The sequence below is a fragment of the Sus scrofa genome, chromosome 8 (assembly GCF_054392235.1).
Source record: "Sus scrofa isolate SSC_HxYL_T2T_F1_AM1 chromosome 8, Sscrofa_HxYL_maternal_Yorkshire_Landrace_v2.0, whole genome shotgun sequence".
NCBI lineage: Eukaryota > Metazoa > Chordata > Mammalia > Artiodactyla > Suidae > Sus > Sus scrofa.
The window spans coordinates 119243284-119262559 of NC_139390.1; the positions used below are offsets into that span (position 1 = coordinate 119243284).

At 44.9% G+C, this 19276-nt stretch overlaps 1 protein-coding gene and 1 long non-coding RNA gene across 6 annotated transcripts in view; one reads left to right on the plus strand and one right to left on the minus strand.

Annotated features, from left to right (window-relative positions):
• Window positions 1-855, minus strand: part of SEC24B (SEC24 homolog B, COPII coat complex component) — a 92825-nt gene extending 91970 nt beyond the window's left edge. For all 5 annotated transcript variants that reach the window (XM_021101682.2, XM_021101681.2, XM_021101680.2 and 2 more), the window contains exon 1: window positions 675-855. In XM_021101682.2, coding sequence (XP_020957341.2) covers window positions 675-801 — 127 coding nt within the window. In that variant the 5' untranslated portion in view covers window positions 802-855. The remainder of the gene's footprint in view (window positions 1-674) is intronic.
• A 441-nt stretch (window positions 856-1296) lies between these two features.
• Window positions 1297-7863, plus strand: LOC146401006 (uncharacterized). The gene is made up of 4 exons (XR_014813206.1): window positions 1297-2543; window positions 3888-3965; window positions 6183-6295; window positions 7267-7863. It is a non-coding gene; the product is annotated as an uncharacterized LOC146401006 (long non-coding RNA).
• Window positions 7864-19276: the final 11413 nt, after the last annotated feature.

Below are 19276 nucleotides of genomic sequence, written 5' to 3' on the forward strand. Positions count from 1 at the left end.
GGGAACCTGCCAGATCTAAAAGTATTCGTTTAAATCCGTTTGACACCTGCCTCCTTCAAACACGACAAACTCCAAACATTTGAGCAGCCGCCGCAGCAGCATTGGACAGATCTTGAGGCCAAACTAGGTCAGGGTTACGGTTACACTTACGTTGCACATTAACACCCTTTGTCTACAAACTTGAACACTAAGTTAAGTTCCCTTCCAGGCAGCGTGCTCGCTGGGCCTCAGAATCGGTGCAGTCTTCCCGAGACAAGAAGGGCACCAACCACCCTGCTCCATGGCTACACCAGCCTTCTCCGGACCACGCACTCTGCGGCCTCGGCAAGGCCGGGTCTCTCGGAGAAGGGGTCGCTTGGGGGTAACTCTCCTGCGCCCAAGCTGCATAACACGGATTTCACAGGGTATCTGGGCTCCCCCTTTTCTAGGGCCCCTACTTATCCGGGCGGTTTCGTGCCTGGGGTCACACTACCGTAACAGCCCAGGGCCCCGATTCCCCAGGTCTGAACCCCCGCCGGGGCGCCCCTCCCCCCACGCCCGAACCCTGCAGCCCCCCTCCCCCGACCCTTACAGCCCCCCTTCCCACCAGCCCCGCCACCGCCCCGCCCGGTCGGGCCGCGCAGGCTGCCGGGCCGGCACTAGGCCCCGCGCTCCGCCCCGGCTGCCCGCCTCACCGTTCTGCTGGTGCGGCCCCAAGCCCGGGACCGCGGGCGCGGCGGCTCCTGGGGCGGCGGCTCCGCCAAGCTTGGGAGGGATCCGGGCGCTGGCGGCCGGATGAGGAGACCCGGCAGGAGCCGACATGACGGCGCTACTGGCGGCGGCCGCGGCTCTGCTTCGGGGAGGTGGGCGGAGGGAAAGGAAGGCGGGGCCGGAGAGGAAGAGGAAGGAACGCGCGCGGCGTCACCGAGGGAGTCACCCGGGACCGCGGCGGGAGTGCCGCGCTCCACCCCCGGAGCTCAGCTCGCCGCCGCGGGCGCCGGGACCCCGGTCCGCTCCGCCCGGCCCTGCCCTGTCCTGCCCTGCTCTGCCCTGCCCTGCCGCCGCCCCGAGCCGGGAACCGCGGGACTCCCACCCCGGGTCGCTCCCCGCAAGCGCGGGCGGCGCGCGCCGCAGCGCCCCCTGCAGGCGGAGCCCGGCGCGCCCAGGCCGGAGGCAGGGCCCGGGGCGGCGGCCTGCTGGCCAGCCCTACGACCTCCGGGCCCGGCGGAGCTGCTGAGGCCTCCCGGCGAGAGGGATGGATCCGGATAGTAGGGGCTCTGGGCCCACTTCCACGTGGGATGGAGGCTGGAGCGCTGCGGGCCGGGATGGGGTAGTGCCGGGAGAGGGGTTTGGGAGCTGCCGGGTGACATCCGGAGCCCCGGGCAACGCCGGGCTGGACTGACCCCACTAACCATTCCTCGGAAGAGGAACCCTGGGTTTGGCTTTGTACTTATTTTAATCCTGAGGGTTTTTCTTTTTTTTTTTTTAATTTCCTTTTTCTCCCTTAATGTTAAATTCCAAAGGAAATAGGCATTCCACTTCTCGTCCGTGGGGAATTACAATCCCGGGCAAAGGAAGAGGAATTTACTTAAAATCACTGACTTAAATCGGGAAAGGGGGTACTAGAGTAAGAGAAACTGAAGGGCAAACTTTATCTGCCTCATGATTTTTTGCAAGGGGTTGGCTCATCCTGTTAGGATTGAAAAGAGGAGCTGTAGCATCCGAAGCAGGAATTCAGCTTGCTTTGTCTACCTTGATGAAATCTTTGAATCTCCGGTCTGTCCCAGCATGCTAAGTGGCAAGCAAGCCCTGGAGTTCATCACTCAAGTCATTTTGCCATCGTTCGGAATCCCGAGTGTGCCACAATCATTCTGTATTAGAAATGAAATTGTTCAAAAACATCAAATTCCGAATGGGTTCCAGCAAGATATTTCTGGAGTGACAAGTCTAATTACTGAATGATTATGCCAAGCATAAAATGCCCTATAGCCCGAGAAAAATGCAAAGCTTCACTTTAGTTGTGGCCATGAATTAATGATACTTTGTGTTCGATACACCAAATGAATTACAAACAGGATTTCAGTAGCTGGATTTGGACTTTTTAAAATTTGTCTTTACTCTTATTTCCATAATTCTGGTTAATTTTTCCTTTTCATTTTATACACGGATAAGCAACTTAAACAATAGTTTACATTATCATAACCAGAAGGTAAAATATACTAGTTCCTGCATGTGAAAAATACCTTAAGCTAAATTTGTAGGTTTTAAAAACCAATAATGTTTTTAAATGTAAATTTTTAGAATCTTTAGAGAAAATTATATTGTGCACAGAAGACAGTCCTGTCCTGGAAAGCAATATCCCATTAATAAAAACTGCTTGAATTTTTAACATTTTGGGTAGATAATTTCAAAGAAATAAAATGTAAGAGAAAGTAGTATAATAGATCATCAAATATTCACCAACCAGCATCACTTGTTAGTTCAGGGCTAATTTTGCTTCATCTATACTGACACCAACCTCCATCCTCCCCGGATTATCTTGAAACAAATCTCGTACTTTATTGGTAAGTATTCAATACGTATCTCTAAATATAAAACAAACACAATACCACTATTATACCTAAAATCATTAAAAAAAATCTTTAAAAAATATTTCCTTGGTATCATCAAATATACAGTCCAGAGTGGTCTTTTGAGTTTTAGGATTTTTTACGATACTTTATACTCCTTCTAAACAAAATGGGCAAGTGCTTTTCCACAAAAACCTAAGCCCCTGCACGAGCACACTCTACTTCATCAAGATTACACAAGGAGGTCTCTGGTGGGTCAGCAGGTTAGTGATCTGGCATTGTCACTGCTGTGGCTTGGCCACTGCTGTGGCACAGGTTCAAACCCTGGCCCAGGAATTTATGTATGCCTCAGGCACAAACCTCCTCCCCACCCAAAAAAATAGATAAATAAATAAAGACTATGCAATTACAGATTCCAGCATTTCCTGGTAAGAAAATAACTAGGCAATTGGCTTTCTGCACCTGGACTATAGCCTCTTGAGTGTAACAAGCCCAAGCCCATTTTCATCACAGTATGTGGAATGAAAGTGAACCCTGTCTCTTTAAGGGAGACTCCTAAAGAGAACTGGGACCCTATATATACATATTTTGCTTTTTTAGGGCTGCAATCTCGGCATGCGGAGGTTCCCAGGCTAGGTATGGAATCAGAGCTACAGCTGCCGGCTTACACCACAGCTCATGGCAACACCAGAATCCTTAACCCACTGAGCAAGTCCAGGGATCGAACCTGCAACCTCATGGTTCCTAGTCAGATTCATTTCTGCTGAGCCACAGTGGGAACTCCCAGGACCCTATATTTTAACAGATCATCCCTACGGTCTTGATCACCTAAGCTGCTTCTACCTGCCTACTAGTTCACCATAGTATTTTCTAGCATTTTTATGGGAATCTTTTGCATAACAGATCCTGTATGAAAATATGTTGTTTTGCTCTATTCCTTTAAGTCCCCTGACTACTACTCAGTGAAGAATAGGAGGAAAAGGATGAAGGATTGAATGAATGCTTAACCATGAACCGGGCACTGTGCTAGTCACTTTAGATATATATTTTTTCCCAGTTTGTCCTTTCCATAATTCTATAGGATATTTTTCTTATCCCCTTTTACTAGAGGAAACTAAGGCTTATATAAAGTGCAAATAATCTAAGTAAAAATCATGAATTTGTAAATAGAACCAGAGCTCAGAGCAAAGTCTGTGTAGCTGAAAAATCTTTGCTCTATTCACTACAGGCTATATACTTGGTGCATTTACATTTTTCCTCCTAAAGCTATGCTAATTAGGATGTACTATTTTGCTTGTCAAAGGATTTTCAGTTTTACATATTTAGAATTTGTTCCAGTGTTCTTTAGAATGGTAAACCTCGGGGAGTTCCTGTTGTGGCACAGTGGAAACGAATCCAACTAGGAACCACAAGGTGGTGAGTTCGATCCCTGGCCTCGCTCTGTGGGTTAAGGATCCGGCGTTGCCGTGAGCTGTGGTGTAGGTCACAGACGCGGCTTGGATCTGGCGTTGCTGTGGCTCTGGCGTAGGCCGGTGGCCACAGCTCCAATTAGACCCCTAGCTTGGGAACCCTCCATATGCCGCAGGTGCAGCCTTAAATAAAGGACAAAAGACCAAAAAAAAAAAAGAGTGGTAAACCTCCAAGTGTTTGAAATGCAAATTCTCAGGTCCTGCCCCAGACCTAGTGAACTCTGGGATGTGGCCCCACAGCAAACTCTCCTGAGGAAAATCTGGGAACCACTGCTTTGAATAGCAAAGTTAAGCTGCATTGGTTCACTCTTTTTGGCATAGGGAGATGATGGTCCTTTTCTTCAGGACATTTCTCCAATCTTTTGCCAGTCGTTGCAAGTGTTTGTGGTTGTGTGACTGTAATGCCAGGAGGACCAAATAAAGCAGTGTCAATCCTGATCGTTTTGATGGGCGATGTGAAGACACTGCAGAGGCCAAGTCTGAGTTCAGTGGGAAAAAGTGCTGCCATTGAAAGTAAGCCCTGCCAACAGGTGCAAGAGGGACATTTTTGCTGAATGTCAAATTCTGACACATGTACCACTCTTTGTCACCCACAATTTAGAACTCATATTCTCTGTAACAGAGGGTAGGTGTCTTGGACAACTGAACACTTAACCTTTATCTCAAAAATGCTAATCCACTCTTCCTTCTCTGTTATATCCGGCTTCCCATATCCCTCAGCCAGTTTTTTTTCTTTGTTTGTTTTCTTTTTTTTTTAATTCTCTAGCTTTAAATCACATGCGACCTTTGTGAAACACCCTTCTTTTGGTGCTACCCCCTATTAGACGTCCCTCTCCTAATGCGAATTTTCCTCTTTCTTTTTCTGATCTATTTACACATTTATTGAATTTGTAGTAGGCCAGGTACTGGGGAATACAAAGATTAGTAGGATATAATCTGTCCCCAGAGATCCTAGGCAGAAACTTTTACATATATTCTTACAGACTTTTTTTTCTTTTGGTCTTTTTTTTTTAGGCCCACACCCACAGCATATGGAAGTTCAGTCCATAGGGCTAGCAGTCTAATTGGAGCTGTAGCTGCCAGCCTACACCACAGCCACAGCAGCTGGGGATCCAAACTGTGTCTGCAACCTACACCACAGCTCACAGCCATGCTGGATCCTTAACCCACTGAGTGAGGCCAGGGATCGAACCCATATCCTCATGGATACTAGTCGAGTTTGTTGCTACTGAGCCACAACTGGGACTCCCCCATTGACTTTGTTATATTTGGATTTCTTGTTTTTTTTTTTTTTCCTACAAACTTGCTGTTATTATTTCTCACATTCCTTTTGAATCTTTATTTTTTTCCTTGCAGTATTCTGAGTTCCACCACTCATAATAAGAAGAAATAATTTCACAGATGTTCATATTATTTGATCACTTATATTCACATCATTTAACTATCATTTAAGCCTCAACTGTCTAAGACAACTAAGGTCCTAAAAGTAAAAAAAAAAAGGTGGGATTATTAGGCAGATAGTTAGCACATAGTCATTCTATATGCAAAAGTACACGCACTTACAGGAGATTCTTTCAAGCTCTCATTAGAATATTATTTTAGATATACTGTAATTTCTGTAGTTATCCACTCAACCAGCCCACAGCAGGTGAATCATGAGGCAGGAGAAGGAAATGCTATTGATTAGTCAGCAGAATAAATACAGGAAAGACAAGAAAATTGGGGAAAATGGAAGAACTAAAAATGCACACCAGTCGGAGGCAATTAAATTGAACAACATTAGGAGTTCTCCTGTGGCTCAAAGGATTAAGGATCCAGCATTGTCCCTGCAGCAGCTTAAGTCACTGCTGTGATGCAGGTTCCATCCCTGGCCCGGGAATTTCCACATGCTGTGGGTACAGCCAAAAAGGAAAAAAAAAAAAAAATTGGGCAACACTATATAGTTCCCTGGGAATAGGATAAGCATAGCCCACAGGTCTCTGCCACCCAAGAATTTTTAACCTGGTCTTCTGAAGGGAATTAAATAGAGGGAACTCATTTACTGAGCACCTGCTATATATAACTTCAAAGTTCTTTAGGATTACACTATATTTATACATACAGATATTCATAGCTTTGCCTCAATTCCAAGAAAAACTAAATTACATTCTGTCCTCTGTTTCAGAAGACAGCAGGGATATACAATCCATTATGAGAACCTTAGGAACTCTTTTACTGATGAACAGTTTCGGTCCCCAAGCTCCACTGTTCACTGGTCCCCGTATTCATAAGTCCAGGGTAAGTATGGGAGTTTCCTCTCCTAGACTGCACATGCATTTCCACCCAACAGAAAGTTGAACTTTGAAACTTTAGAACCTGGCTCACTGTTCCCTTTTTTGCTGATGAAAGATGTAAAGTGCTGCTTCTCAAACGTTACCTATGAATCACTGGAGGATCTTGCTGAAATGCAAATTCTGATTTCGTAGGTTAGGGAAGCCCTTGAGATTCTGAATTTCTAACAAGTTCCCAGGTGATGCTGATGCTTCTGGTCCCTGAACCTTGAGCAGCAAGGTGCCAAAGGGCATCTTGTCTTTTACATTTGAAAGTCCACTGAAGAAAGGAATGCCTTCCTTGAAGGCGTGAAAGAACCTCTTAGCAGCTGCCTTGTGTTCCCACCACTCAAGCTGGTGTGGCACAGATGAAAGTGGGTCTGGCATTTCTCTGGCTTTCCTCACCAGCAGCACTTTCTCAGGCCTCTAAGAGGCTAAACCCCCTCCTAATGGGTAATGGGTGCTTGATATTGACAATGACTGACACTGATCATCCTGCCACCCGTTCACCAATAATGTTTCCACTTTTCCAATTACTTTTCCCTTTGCAGATTTTTTTTTCTTTTTCTTTTTAGGGCTGTATCCATGGCATATGGAAGTTCCCAGGCTAGGGGTCTAATCAGAGCTACAGCTGCCAGCCTACACTACAGCCACAGCAAGGCAGGATCCAAGCCACGTCTGCCACCTCTACCACAGTAGGTAACACCGGATCCTTAACCCACTGAGTGAGGCCAGGGATTGAACTCGCAACCTCAGGTTACTAGTCGGATTCGTTTCTGCTGCACCACAAAGGGGGGGGGGGGTGGTTTGGGCTTGAACTTATGAAGGTAGAAGAGACACAATTCAGAAGCTGGGGGGGCCTTCAGGGGATCAGTGCTGGTCTCCTTTGGTTGCAACATGCTTGTTTATTTACCCCACGAAAATTTTCTTATGTTCTAGTTCTGCTGTGACACACTGCGACATCAAGGGGCCAGCCGACACAGAAATTACTTTGTACGATCTTCAGTGACATCTGCTGGAAGCAGACAAAGTTGATCTACTGTTAACTCCATAAGGCAGATTCATTTTATTTTCAATTTTTATTTATTTTCCTTTTGATGGGTCACACCCTAGGCATATGGAAGTTCCAAGGTCACGGGTCTAATTGGAGCTGTAGCCTCTGGCCTACATCACGGCCACAGCAACGCGGGATCTGAGCCTCGTCTGCGACCTACACCACAGCTCATGGCAACACCGGATCCCTGACCCACTGAGTGAGGCCAGGGATCAAACCTGCACCCTCATGGATACTAGTTGGATTCCTTTCTGCTGAGACACGATGGGAACTCACTGGAACCAGTATCCTTAAGGACACTAACCCTTAATAGCCTAGAATATGACTATATTTGAAGACAGAACCTTTAAAGTGGTAATTAAGGCAAAATGAAGTCAAATGGTTGGGCCCTAATCCACTATGTCCTTTTTGTGGGGTCCTTCCTTTCCTCTGTATTATATTCAAGTATTGAAATCAAATAAATTTATTTTCTTGGTTCATAATTTCTTACAAAAAAGTTTTCTCTAATAACTGCTTTCTTCACAAATGAAAAGTAAACTTCGAGTCAATCCCTATGCACCATTGCTATGTAATAGACTAAAATACTCCTTATCACACTCCAGGAAACTTACATAACATCATAGGGCTTAAGCTACAGGAAGCTAAGTGTAGGAGATTGTAATTTTATTTTACTTAAATTTTTTTTTCTTTTCTTTTTTGGCTGCCCTGTGGCATATTGAGTTCCGGGTCAGGGATCCAATCTGAACTGCAGTTTTGACCTAAGCCACAGCTGCAGCAATGCAGGATCCTTAACCCACTGTGCTGGGCTGATTGAACCTTTCGTCCCAGCACTCCCAAGGTGCTGCTGATCCCATTGTACCACAGTGGGAATCCCTTATTTTATTTATGTTTGGCTGCACTCATGGTATGCAGTTCCTGGGCCATAACCTGCTGCATCACAGGGGAACTCCACAGAGAGAGGGGTTTGTTTGTTTGTTTTTGTTTCGCTTTTTTAGGGCTGCACCTGCAGCCTATGGAGGTTTCCAGTCTAGGTGTCAAATCGGAGCTGTAGCCACCGGCCTACGCCACAGATAGCAATGCCAGATCCAAGCTGCATCTGCAGCCTGTACCACAGCTCATGGCCACGCCAGATCCTTAACCCACTGAGTGAGGGCAGGGATCGAACCTGCATCCTCATGGATCCTAGTCAGATGTGTTTCCACTGTGCCACGACAGGAACTTCAAGAGGGTTGTTTTTTTTTGTTTGTTTTTTGTTTTTTTTTTTGCTTTTTGCCATTTCTTGGACCACTCCCATGGCATATGGAGGTTCGCAGGCTAGGCGACTCATCAGAGCTGTAGCTGTCAGCCACAGCAACGCGGGATCCGAGCGGGATCTGAGCAAGGCCAGAGATCGAACCCACAACCTCATGGTTCCTAGTCGGATACGTTAACCACTGCGCCACGAGGGGAACTCCTAAAAGGGTTATTTTAAACAAGAACCTCTCCCATAAGATTTTCTCCTTTCAACTATAACAAAATAGATAATGTAGAAAAACATCAGGAAAAGAGAAATACACATTCTAGGGGATGTGACATGCTTCTTGCCAAGAAGAGGAGAAAAACCCAGGAGACTTCCAGCTGTCCCCTAGGAGTGGCTGGTGCACAGAACCCAGGAATCCGTGGCTTTTCTTTTCTACACCACCTAGGAAAAGGGTAGTGAACAAAGCAGAAGCAAAACTCTGAGAGACTGGGGGATTGGAAGAGCAAGAGGAGACTGTATCTGTTGGGAACAGGGAACTTTGGAGAGAGAAGAGATAGAGGCATCGGAGGAGGCCTTCCTTTCTGCTCTTTCAGTGAACGCCCTCTGTATTGGATCTCTAAGGAAACAAGGAAACATAACTATATAGATCCTTATTATTTATCTAAATTAGTCCTATTAGGTTTTTTTTTCATTTATTTATTTTTGTCTTTTGTCCTTTAAGGGCTGCAGCCATGGCATATGGAGGTTCCCAGGCTAGGGGTCTAATTGGAGGTGTAGCTGCCAGCCTACGCCACAGCCACAGCAATGCCAAATCCAAGCCACGTCTGCAACCTACACCACAGCTCACAGTAACGCTGGATCCTTAACCCCCTGAGCGAGGCCAGGGGTCGAACCCGCAACCTCAACGTCCCTAGTTGGAGTCTTTTCCACTGTGCCGTGATGGGATGGGAACTCCCTATTAGTTTTTTTTTTTTTGTTTTTTTTTTTGTTTTTTTTCACAGCTCCTCCTGCAGCATCTGGAAATTCCTGGGCTAGAGATAGGGCAGAATTAGAGCTGCAGCTGAGGCCTCCACTGCAGCCACAGCAACGCTGGATCCTTAACCCACTGAGGGAGGTCAGGGATGGAACGTGCATCCTCAGGGACAGGATCTTAACCTGTTGGGATCTTAACGTGATGAGAAACAATGGGAAATCCAGTCCCATTAGTTTTGATGAGACTCCACTCAGACTCTGGATTGCAGGTGCTTGGTTACAGACCGCACAAACTTAATCCAAGAGAGATCTCTAGGACTAGCTGTTCTTATTTCCTAGATCTGAGAGATTTATGATATACGAGTAGAGTGGGGATTTCCTGTCTACTTTCCAAGACAAAAAGAGTTCTTACTTCATTTTCCATGAAACGCCAATACGTTGCATAGCTGGAGCATATAATCCATATGCTTTCTCCACAACTAAGAGTAGGGAAAGTCAGCAGCTCTGGTATCTATTAATTTCCCCGACCCCCCAACTACCATTTGGAAAGTATGTGCTTTGGGACACACTCTGGGCTGAGGTAATACTTCTTCTGTGTGCCTGTGTGTGTTTTATGTTGCTGTAATCAGCCTACGGGGCTAAAGCAACAAAACATTGTAATGGCTGCAAATACATGAGTTCTCTGTAGGCACAAAATATATAAATTTTGATAGTTAAGCTGCACACATATAAGCCATAGGCACAGTTATAATTCTGTTGCAAGATCATGAGACACAAGTGATAAGAACTGTTTACAAATCACCATGATTAAGAGTTCCCAGAGTTCCCATCGTGGCTCAGCGGTTGGCAAACCCAACTAGCATCCATGAGGATGCGGGTTTGATCCCTAGTCTGCTCAGTGGGTTAAGGATCTGGCATTGCTGTGAACTGTGGTGTAGGTTGTAGATGCGGCTCAGATCCCCCTTTGCTGTGGCTGTGGTGTAGGCCAGCAGGTGCAGTTCTGATTCGACCCCTAGCTTGGGAACCTCCATATGCTGCTGGTGCAGCCCTGAAAGACAAAAAAAAGGGGGGAGTTCCCTGGTGGCCTAGTGGGTTAAGGATCTGGCATTGTTACTGCCGTGGCATGGTTTCGATTCCTGGCCTGCGAGATGCCTTATGCCACGGGCATGGCCAAACAAAACTAATCACTATGATTAATAAGTCACATGTTCACTTTCAAAATAAGGTAGAAGTTGGAGGTAAAAACAATGATTTTTGCTGTTTTTTGAGCACCTACCAAGTGCTAGGCATTGTTTTAGGTTTATTAACATATTATTTCCACAAAACAGTAAATATTTAAAAAATAATTCTATGGTTGAGAAATCTGAAACTCAGGATGATTTAGAAACTCCCTCCAAGCTTACAATTATCCCGGTGATTCAGCAAGTGGGGTAAGAAATGGGGGAAGTCCTAGAGGAAGAAGGGATGTTTGCCTGAAAGACAGGGCAAAGGTAACTGATCCAGTTTGGAGCATCCAATGATGTCTATTAAGAGGATTTTTTTTCTTGTGCTTTAGTTGGGTGAGAAAAAGTACAAAAGATTTCAACCATGTGGAGGAATGACACTTTCTATTCCTCCTTCAGCCAAGACACTTCAATGAGCCGATTACTGAGAACTTAAAAAAATATATCTTAGGAGTTCCTGTCATGGCGCAGTGGTTAATGAATCCGACTAGGAACCATGAGGTTGCAGGTTCGATCCCTGGCCTTGCTCAGTGGGTTAACGATCCAGCGTTGCCGTGAGCTGTGGTGTAGGTCGCAGACGCGGCTGGGATTCCGAGTTGCTGTGGCTCTGGCATAGGCCAGAGGCTACAGTTCCGATTCGACCCCTAGCCTGGGAAACTCCATGTGTCCTGCAGGAGTGGCCCAAGAAATGGCAAAAAGAAAAAAAGAAAAAAAAAAAACCCCACAAAAAAAACCACACACATATATATATATGTGTGTGTGTGTATGTATATATATTTGCATATATATATATATATATATATATATATATATATATATATATATATCTTAGTAAACTTTACCCAGACAATGATGTGCTGTGTTGTTTCAATTAAAAAAATCACCAGGAGTTTCTGTTGTGGCTCAGTGGGTTACAAACCCCATGAGGATGTGGGTTTGATTCCTGGCCTCCCTTAGTGAGCTAAGAATCCAGTGTTGCCACAACCCACAGTGTAGTTTGCGGATGTGACTTGGATCCGGTGTTGCCATGGCTGTGGCATAGGCCTGCAGCTGCAGCGCCCATTTGACCCCTGGTAGAGGAACTTCCATATGCTGCAGGTGTGGCTGGAAAAAGAAAAAAGGAAACCAACAAACAGACAAACAAACACCAGCAGGAGTTCTGCTGTGGTGCAGTAAGTTAAGGATCTGGTGATGTCTCTGAAGAGGCTTAGGTTGCTGCTGAGGTGCGGGTTCGATCCCTGGTCTGGGAAATTCCATATCCTGCAGATGCAGCCAAAAATAAAAACAATAAAAAACTAACCTAAAATAAAAAATTTTTTAAATCACCAAAAAATGTAGTTTAGTAGATTAGTAAAAACACTGTCATTAACACATCTTTCTGAAAGTTTTTTTTTTAAAAGTTAGGCTTTAAAAAAAGCCCAATATCTGAGGTTCTAAAATGCAACAGCCCTCCTCTATTTAACAGGTTTAAAAACAATCAGAAGTAAACCCTCCTGTCAACATGCTGCCTCTACTAAGGCGCCTGTTTGTGGTATAAACGGTTGGTGGGCGTCTACCGCCATCTGGTGGACAATATGTAGAAGTGCTGTGATTTGAGAAGACTGGGGGGCCTGGAGAGGAATGTGAATAATGAGAAGTTCCCAAGTATTCCTGCAGATGATCTGAAAGGAAATATGGGGATATAAAAATTTAATGGATAAAAAACGGTTTATTTCTTGGTAGAAAAGGGAACTTGTTTTTTTCCTTTTTAGGGCTGCACCCACGGCATGTGGATGTTCCCAGGCTAGGGGTTGAATCAGAGCTGGAGCTGCTGGCCTACACCACAGCTCAGGGCAATGCCGGATCCTTAACCAACTGAGATCCTTAACCAACTGAGCAAGGCCAGGGATCGAACCCACAACCACAACCTCATGGTTCCCAGACAGATTCATTTCCACTGAGCCACTGCAGGAACTCCAGAAAAGTGAACCATTTTCAGGTGTTCGATTACAAACTAGGATGATACGGAACCAACGTAATTAAAATAGTCATTAATTCTACTAGAATCCTTCAACTCTGCAGTCTATAATATAAAAAGCTTTGTAAACAATTCTAGTATGGTGGACCAACTCAAATAAAGATGTTTATCTAGCAAGCTCATTTGAAAGGACAGGAAGTTCTGTATCCATTTCTATTTCTACAACTTTACTTCTACACCTAAAATTTCTAGTGATTTTTTTTTTCAAAAATTAATTTAGACTGCAGTGTCTTGATATGGGATTTCAGTTCCCAGACCAAGAATTTTACCCAGGCTGCAGCAGTGAAATTTCTGAATCCTAATCACTAGACCAACCAGGAAACTTTGTTTATTTATTTTTAGGGCTGCAGGTGTGGCATATGGAAGTCCCCAGGCTAGGAGTCGAATCAGAACTGCAGCGGCTACACCACAATCAAGGCAATGCCAGATCTGAGCCGCATCTATGACCTACACCACAGCTTATGACAACGCTGGATCCTTAACCCACTGGGCAGGGCCAGGGGTTGAATCTGAGTCCTCATGGATACTAGTTGGGTTCATTACCACTGTGAGTCACAACAGGAACTCCTCCCATTTAAAAAAACTCTTTGTCAAACACTCTGTTAGCATTTGTCAAATGTTAAATTGCCAACATGCCAAAAAGTGTGTTATGATCTGGAGACACGGTGCAGAAAAAAAACATAATCTCATAGTTTAAGGAGCTTAAGTTTTATCATAAGGAGAAGTGCAAATGCATTTGGCAGCCAATGGAGCGCTAACCATGTGACTGGGGGCGGATTTGAGAAGGCACCTGGAAGAGGAGAAACACTGATATTGAAATGTATAAAGGTTAAGCAGGATTAGATGAAGATGGGTTAGAAGAAAAAAATCTCATAGAGAAAACCTGCAAATACAAAAGGCTGTTACTGAGAGAGTTCCCCAGCAGTATTAGAGATTAAAGCTCAGATCTGTTACTTTCCACTTTTCTGTTTTTCCTCTTAGCTGTCTGGCTTCTTTTTTAGATTGTACTTTTTTTGTGTGATATTGCTGATGTACAATATATGTGACACATGTACAACGCAGTGATTCACAATTTTACTTTCCCTTTTTGCCGCCCCGTGGCACATGGAGTGCCTGGGCCAGGGATCAGATCCGAGTCGTTTCATCCTAAGCCACAGCTTTTGCAAGGCCAGATCCTTAACCCACTGTGCCAGGCGGGGCATGGAACCTGTGTCCCAGGGCTCCCAAGATGCTGCCGATCCCCACTGTGCCACAGCTGGAACTCCGTGAATCACAATTTTTAAAGGATATTCTCCATTTATAGTAATTATAAAATATTGACTATATTCCCCATGCTGTACATATAGCCTTGTAGCTTATTTATTTTATATACAGTAGTTTGTACTTTATCCTTTAAACTGATCTTACCCCTCCCCCCCTTCCTACTCCCTGCTGGTAACCAAAGTTTGTTCTCTGTATCTCTTAAGTCTGTTTCTTTCTTGTTACATTCACTAGTTTGTTGTAGTTTTTATTTTTTATTTTATTTATTTATTTATTTATTTTTGCCATTTCTTGGGCCACTTCCTCGGCATATAGAGGTTCCCAGGTTAGGGGTCTAATTGGAGCTGTAGCTGCCGGCCTACGCCACAGCTCACAGCAATGCCATATCCTTAACCCACTAAGCAAGGCCAGGGATCGAACCCGCAACCTCCTGGTTCCTAGTCGGATTGTTAACCACTGAGCCTCGACAGGAATGCCATTGTTGTAGTTTTTAGATTCCACATATAAGTGATATCATAGAGTACTTGTTTTTGTCTGACTTATCTCCCTTAGCATTTTACCCTCATAATACCTTTTCCTCTGACTTGTCTGGCTCTTTTTCAGGCTTCTTGGTCCTGAGTTCCCTTCCCTTCCTTCACTCCCTTGGTAGGAGTGTTTTAACTAACAAGTCCACATCTGGAGACCTGGGCTGCGGTCACTGAGTCCTTTTGACCAGCCGAGGCCTGTGAGCTCCATCGAATTCTCTGCCACCTAGTGGTGGGGCTGTGGGACTGCGTGTCCTCCAGCAGTTCTGTTGCCACCAGCAGGCTGAAGGTTCCTGTGACTCCCTCATGTCTCCTTGGAAGTCTGCATCTCAGCCTTGGTGTGGGAAGCCTCTAAATTCTGAAATCTCCTTCTTTGTTGACTTTCCATTGACCTCAAAGGTGGTAGCTGTTCTCTGCAGTTGCTATTTCTGGGTCTCTTTTACCACATTTTACTCCTTAACAAGCATTTATAGTAAACTTTTCTATTTAATAACTGATACAGTTTTGTCTCCTGATTGGACCTTGGCTGATAGAATGAGGCAGAGGGAGAAATGACTGCAAATAGCATAAATCGCAACACCAAAGAATTAACTGATTTGAATTCATGGAAGTCAAAGACTTCTGTACTTTATTTTTATTTTATTTTATTATTTATTTATTTATTTATTCATTTTGGCCTTTTTGCTATTTCTTTGGGCCCCTCCCACGACATATGGAGGTTCCCAGGCTAGGGGTCTAATCAGAGCTGTAGCCCCTGGCCTACGTCGGAGCCACAGCAACGCAGGATCCGAGCTGCATCTGCAACTTACACCACAGCTCACGGCAACGCCAGGATCATTAACCCACTGAGCAAGGGCAGGGACCGAACCCACAACCTCATGGTTCCTAGTCGGACTCGTCAACCACTGCGCCACGATGGGAACTCCTGACTTCTGTATTTTAATAGACATCACTAAGAAAATGAAAAGGCAATTCCGTCAAGCAGCAAATATTTGCAATATGTAGATCTGAAGAGACATAGATAGAATACATGAAGTTTCTCAAATATAAGATTGGATCAGTTAGCTAGAGCTACTATAACAAAATAGCACAGTCTTTGTGGCTCAAATAACAGAAACATATTTTCCCATAGTTCTAGAGACAAAAAGTTCAAGACCAAGATGTTGGCAAGTTTGGTTTCCCCATAGGCCTCTCTCCTTGGCCTGCAGGCAGCTGCCCTCTCTCTCTGCCCTCACAGGGTCTCCTCCTGAGTATGCATGTCTGTGTCCACATTTCCGCTTCTTCTTTCTTTTTGTAAGCATCTGCGGCATATGCAGGCTCCCAGGCTAGGGGTCAAATTGGAGCTGCAGCTGCTGGTCTATGCCACAGCCACAGCAAGCCAGATCCGAGCTGCATCTGTGACCTGCATCTCACCGCAACACCAGATCCTTAACCCACTGATCGAGGCCAGGAGTTGAACCTGCGTCCTCATGGATGCTAGTCAGGTTCGCTAACCACTGAGCCTTGGCGGGAACTCCAATCTACTCTTCTAATAAAGACCGTTGAGATGCTCACAGATCCTATGGTCACAAGCTTTTCTTCTTCAATAGTCTCTCTTTCTCTGTTGCAGTAATCCTTTAAAATAAAGTCCTTACCTATATGGACTTGTTTCCATTTGATATTTCCTTTCTGCCTAGCTTGTGTTCAGCAGTAGGGCAATCCAGTAGGAAGTAAGCAAGTAGATAGCCAATTACAAGCCAGTAAGGAATGTTTTATGCAAGGCTTCCTACATACTTTTTGGGATCCAGTGCAGAATGAAAATGCAGGATGCCTTGTTCAAAAGAACAGGGAAAAGGTGCTATTAAAGATACTAAAATATGGTTTCCTTTTTCTTTCATAGTTTTTTCTTTCTTTCGTTCGTTCGTTCATTCGTTCGTTCGTTCGTTCGTTCGTTCTTTCTTTCTTTCTTTCGTTCTTTCTTTCTTTCTTTCGTTCTCTCTCTCTCTCTCTCTCTCTTTCCTTTCCTTTCCAGGCCACACCCTTGGCTTATGGAATTTCCCAAGCTAGGGGTCAAATCAGAGCTGTAGCTGCTGGACTCCACCACAGCCACAGCAACACCAGATCCAAGCCACATCTGTCGCCTACACCACAGCTCATGGCAATGCTGGATTCTTAACCCACTGAGTGAGGCCAGGGATTGGACCCACATTCTCATGGATACTAGCTGGGTTCATTACTGCTGAGCCACAATGGGAACTCCTTTCATGGTCTTTTTTAACTTATTCTGCTGTATTTTATTTATTTAGCGTCATTCTAGTTGTGTGAATTTTGCTTTTCCTCTTTATATTGTACAATACCAGTTTATAAAAATATAAAGAGAATTGAACCTGTGGAATCACCAAAATCACACAACGCTTGCTTCTTAACTCGTACATGCACATGCATTGTATTCTTTTCTCTCTCTATCTTCCTTCTTTCCTTCTCTTCCTTCCCTTTCTTTCTTTCTTTCTTTCTTTCTTTCTTTCTTTCTTTCTTTCTTTCTTTCTTTCTTTCTTTCTTTCTTCCTTTCTTTCTTTCTCTCTTTCTTTTCTTTTCTTTTCTTTTTGGCTGCATCCCTGGCATGCAGAAGTTCCTTGGCCAGGGATGAAACCCACACCACAGCAGCAACCCAAGATGCTGCAGTGACAACCACAGATTCCTAACATTGTTACGCCACAGGAGAACTCCACTTTTTGTTCTTTTTCTGCTTCTTCTCTCGCTTTCTCTTTTTTGTTGTTGTTGTTGTTGTCTTTTTAGAACTGCACCTGCAGCATATGGAAGTTCCCAGGCTAGGGGTTGAATCGGAGCTGCACCTGCTGGCCTACACCACAGCCATAGCAACTCAGGGCTCGAGCCGCATCTGTAGCCTATACCACAGCTCACGACAATGCCAGATCCTTAACCCACTGATGGAGGCCAGGGATTGAACCTGCATCCTCATGGATACTAGTTGGTTCATTACCAATGAGCCATAACGGGAACTCCTCACATTTTGTTCTTAGTAGAATAGTGGAAATGCTGCACAAAGTTAACTCAACTTTTTTTTGTTTCACTTATTTATACATGCACATCTTACCACAATGCTCTACAATACCTTAGGTTCCTGATGAATAAGAAAGGATCGAAAGGAAAAGGAACGATGGGTTCCCCTATATTTCTCTCTCCTGTGTCATCCTTTTCTTATTTATTTTTATTTTTTATTTTTTGTCTTTTTGCCATTTCTTGGGCCACTCTCACAGCATATGGAGGTTCCCAGGCTAGGGGTCGAATCGGAGCTGTAGCCGCCAGCCTACCCCAGAGCCACAGCAATGCAGGATCCGAGCCGCGTCTGTGACCTACACCACAGCTCACGGCAACACTGGATCGTTAACCCACTGAGCAAGGGCAGGGACCGAACCCACAACCTCATGGTTCCTAGTCGGATTCATTAACCACTGCAACACGACGGGAACTCCTATTTATTTATTTATTTTGTCTTTTTGCCTTTTCTAGGGCCGCTTCCTGGGGCATATGGAGGTTCTCAGGCTAGGGGTCTAATCAGAGCTGTAGCCACCGGTCTATGCCAGAGCCACAGCAACACGGGATCTGAGCTGCATCTGCAATCTACACCACAGCTCACGGCAACGGATCCTTAACCCACTGAGCAAGACCAGGGATCGAACCTGCAACCTCATGGTTCCCACTTGGATTCGTTAACCACTGCGCCACAACAGGAACTCCTGTGTCATCCTTTTCAATGGAAGTGGTTGGCAAATAGCAGGAAATTATATAAATAAGAAAAATCATGGTAGGATTCTTTACGTTTTTTTTAGAATGCCATTGCCTTCTTTCTGCATTCTGCATCTAAGGCAAATCCTTGTTTGAATGAAATGTAGCTTCTTGGGACTGTTGGCACCTCACCCTGGCCCATCATTGACCAATCGTGGACCTAGCATGCTCACCTCCTCCTGCCTTGGAGTTGTACTGAAACTCACCTCCTCCGTCGTCACCATCACCTTCTTCTATCATTTGGACTAAGGGCTACTGAGATAATCTACTGACTAGGCTGCTTGTATCCGTTCTTGTGCCCGTCATCCATCGCACACGCTGCAGTCAGAGTGATCATCTCGACACCACCTTTGATGCTATCCCTGCCCCGCAAAACCCCTTTAGTGCTTTGAGAATAAAGACACATGTGAACCAGAGACTCCTGCAAATTCACGCGTACATTTTCTCCAGTTTCAGGGTGCGACCGGCTCCAGGAGTGCCTTCCCTTCCTGATTGGGCCTTGTGGCTCTTTGCTCATTCCATTTCGCTTGAGTTTTCCCTGGGGGACGCTTCTCCACCTCCATCCCAGCCTAAATGTCACTCATCCTTCGCGTGAACGTTCAAATAGCCTTTCCTCAAAGGGAGCCGTCTCTCACCTCTGACAAGTTTCAATCTTCGAATCATTCTCTCCTAGAACCATACACCTCTCCTGTGCAGCACTCATAACAGCTGCAATTTGATATTTACTTTTGTGGTTACTTGATTGTTCTCTATCTTTTCTAGTGCATAAATAAAGGAAAGAGAAAAAGCCCCTTCCCTACATATCTTTTTCTGTTTTCATAACACTTACCGTATGTGGTGATGGATTGTTTATTCATGAGGTTACCCGAAAAA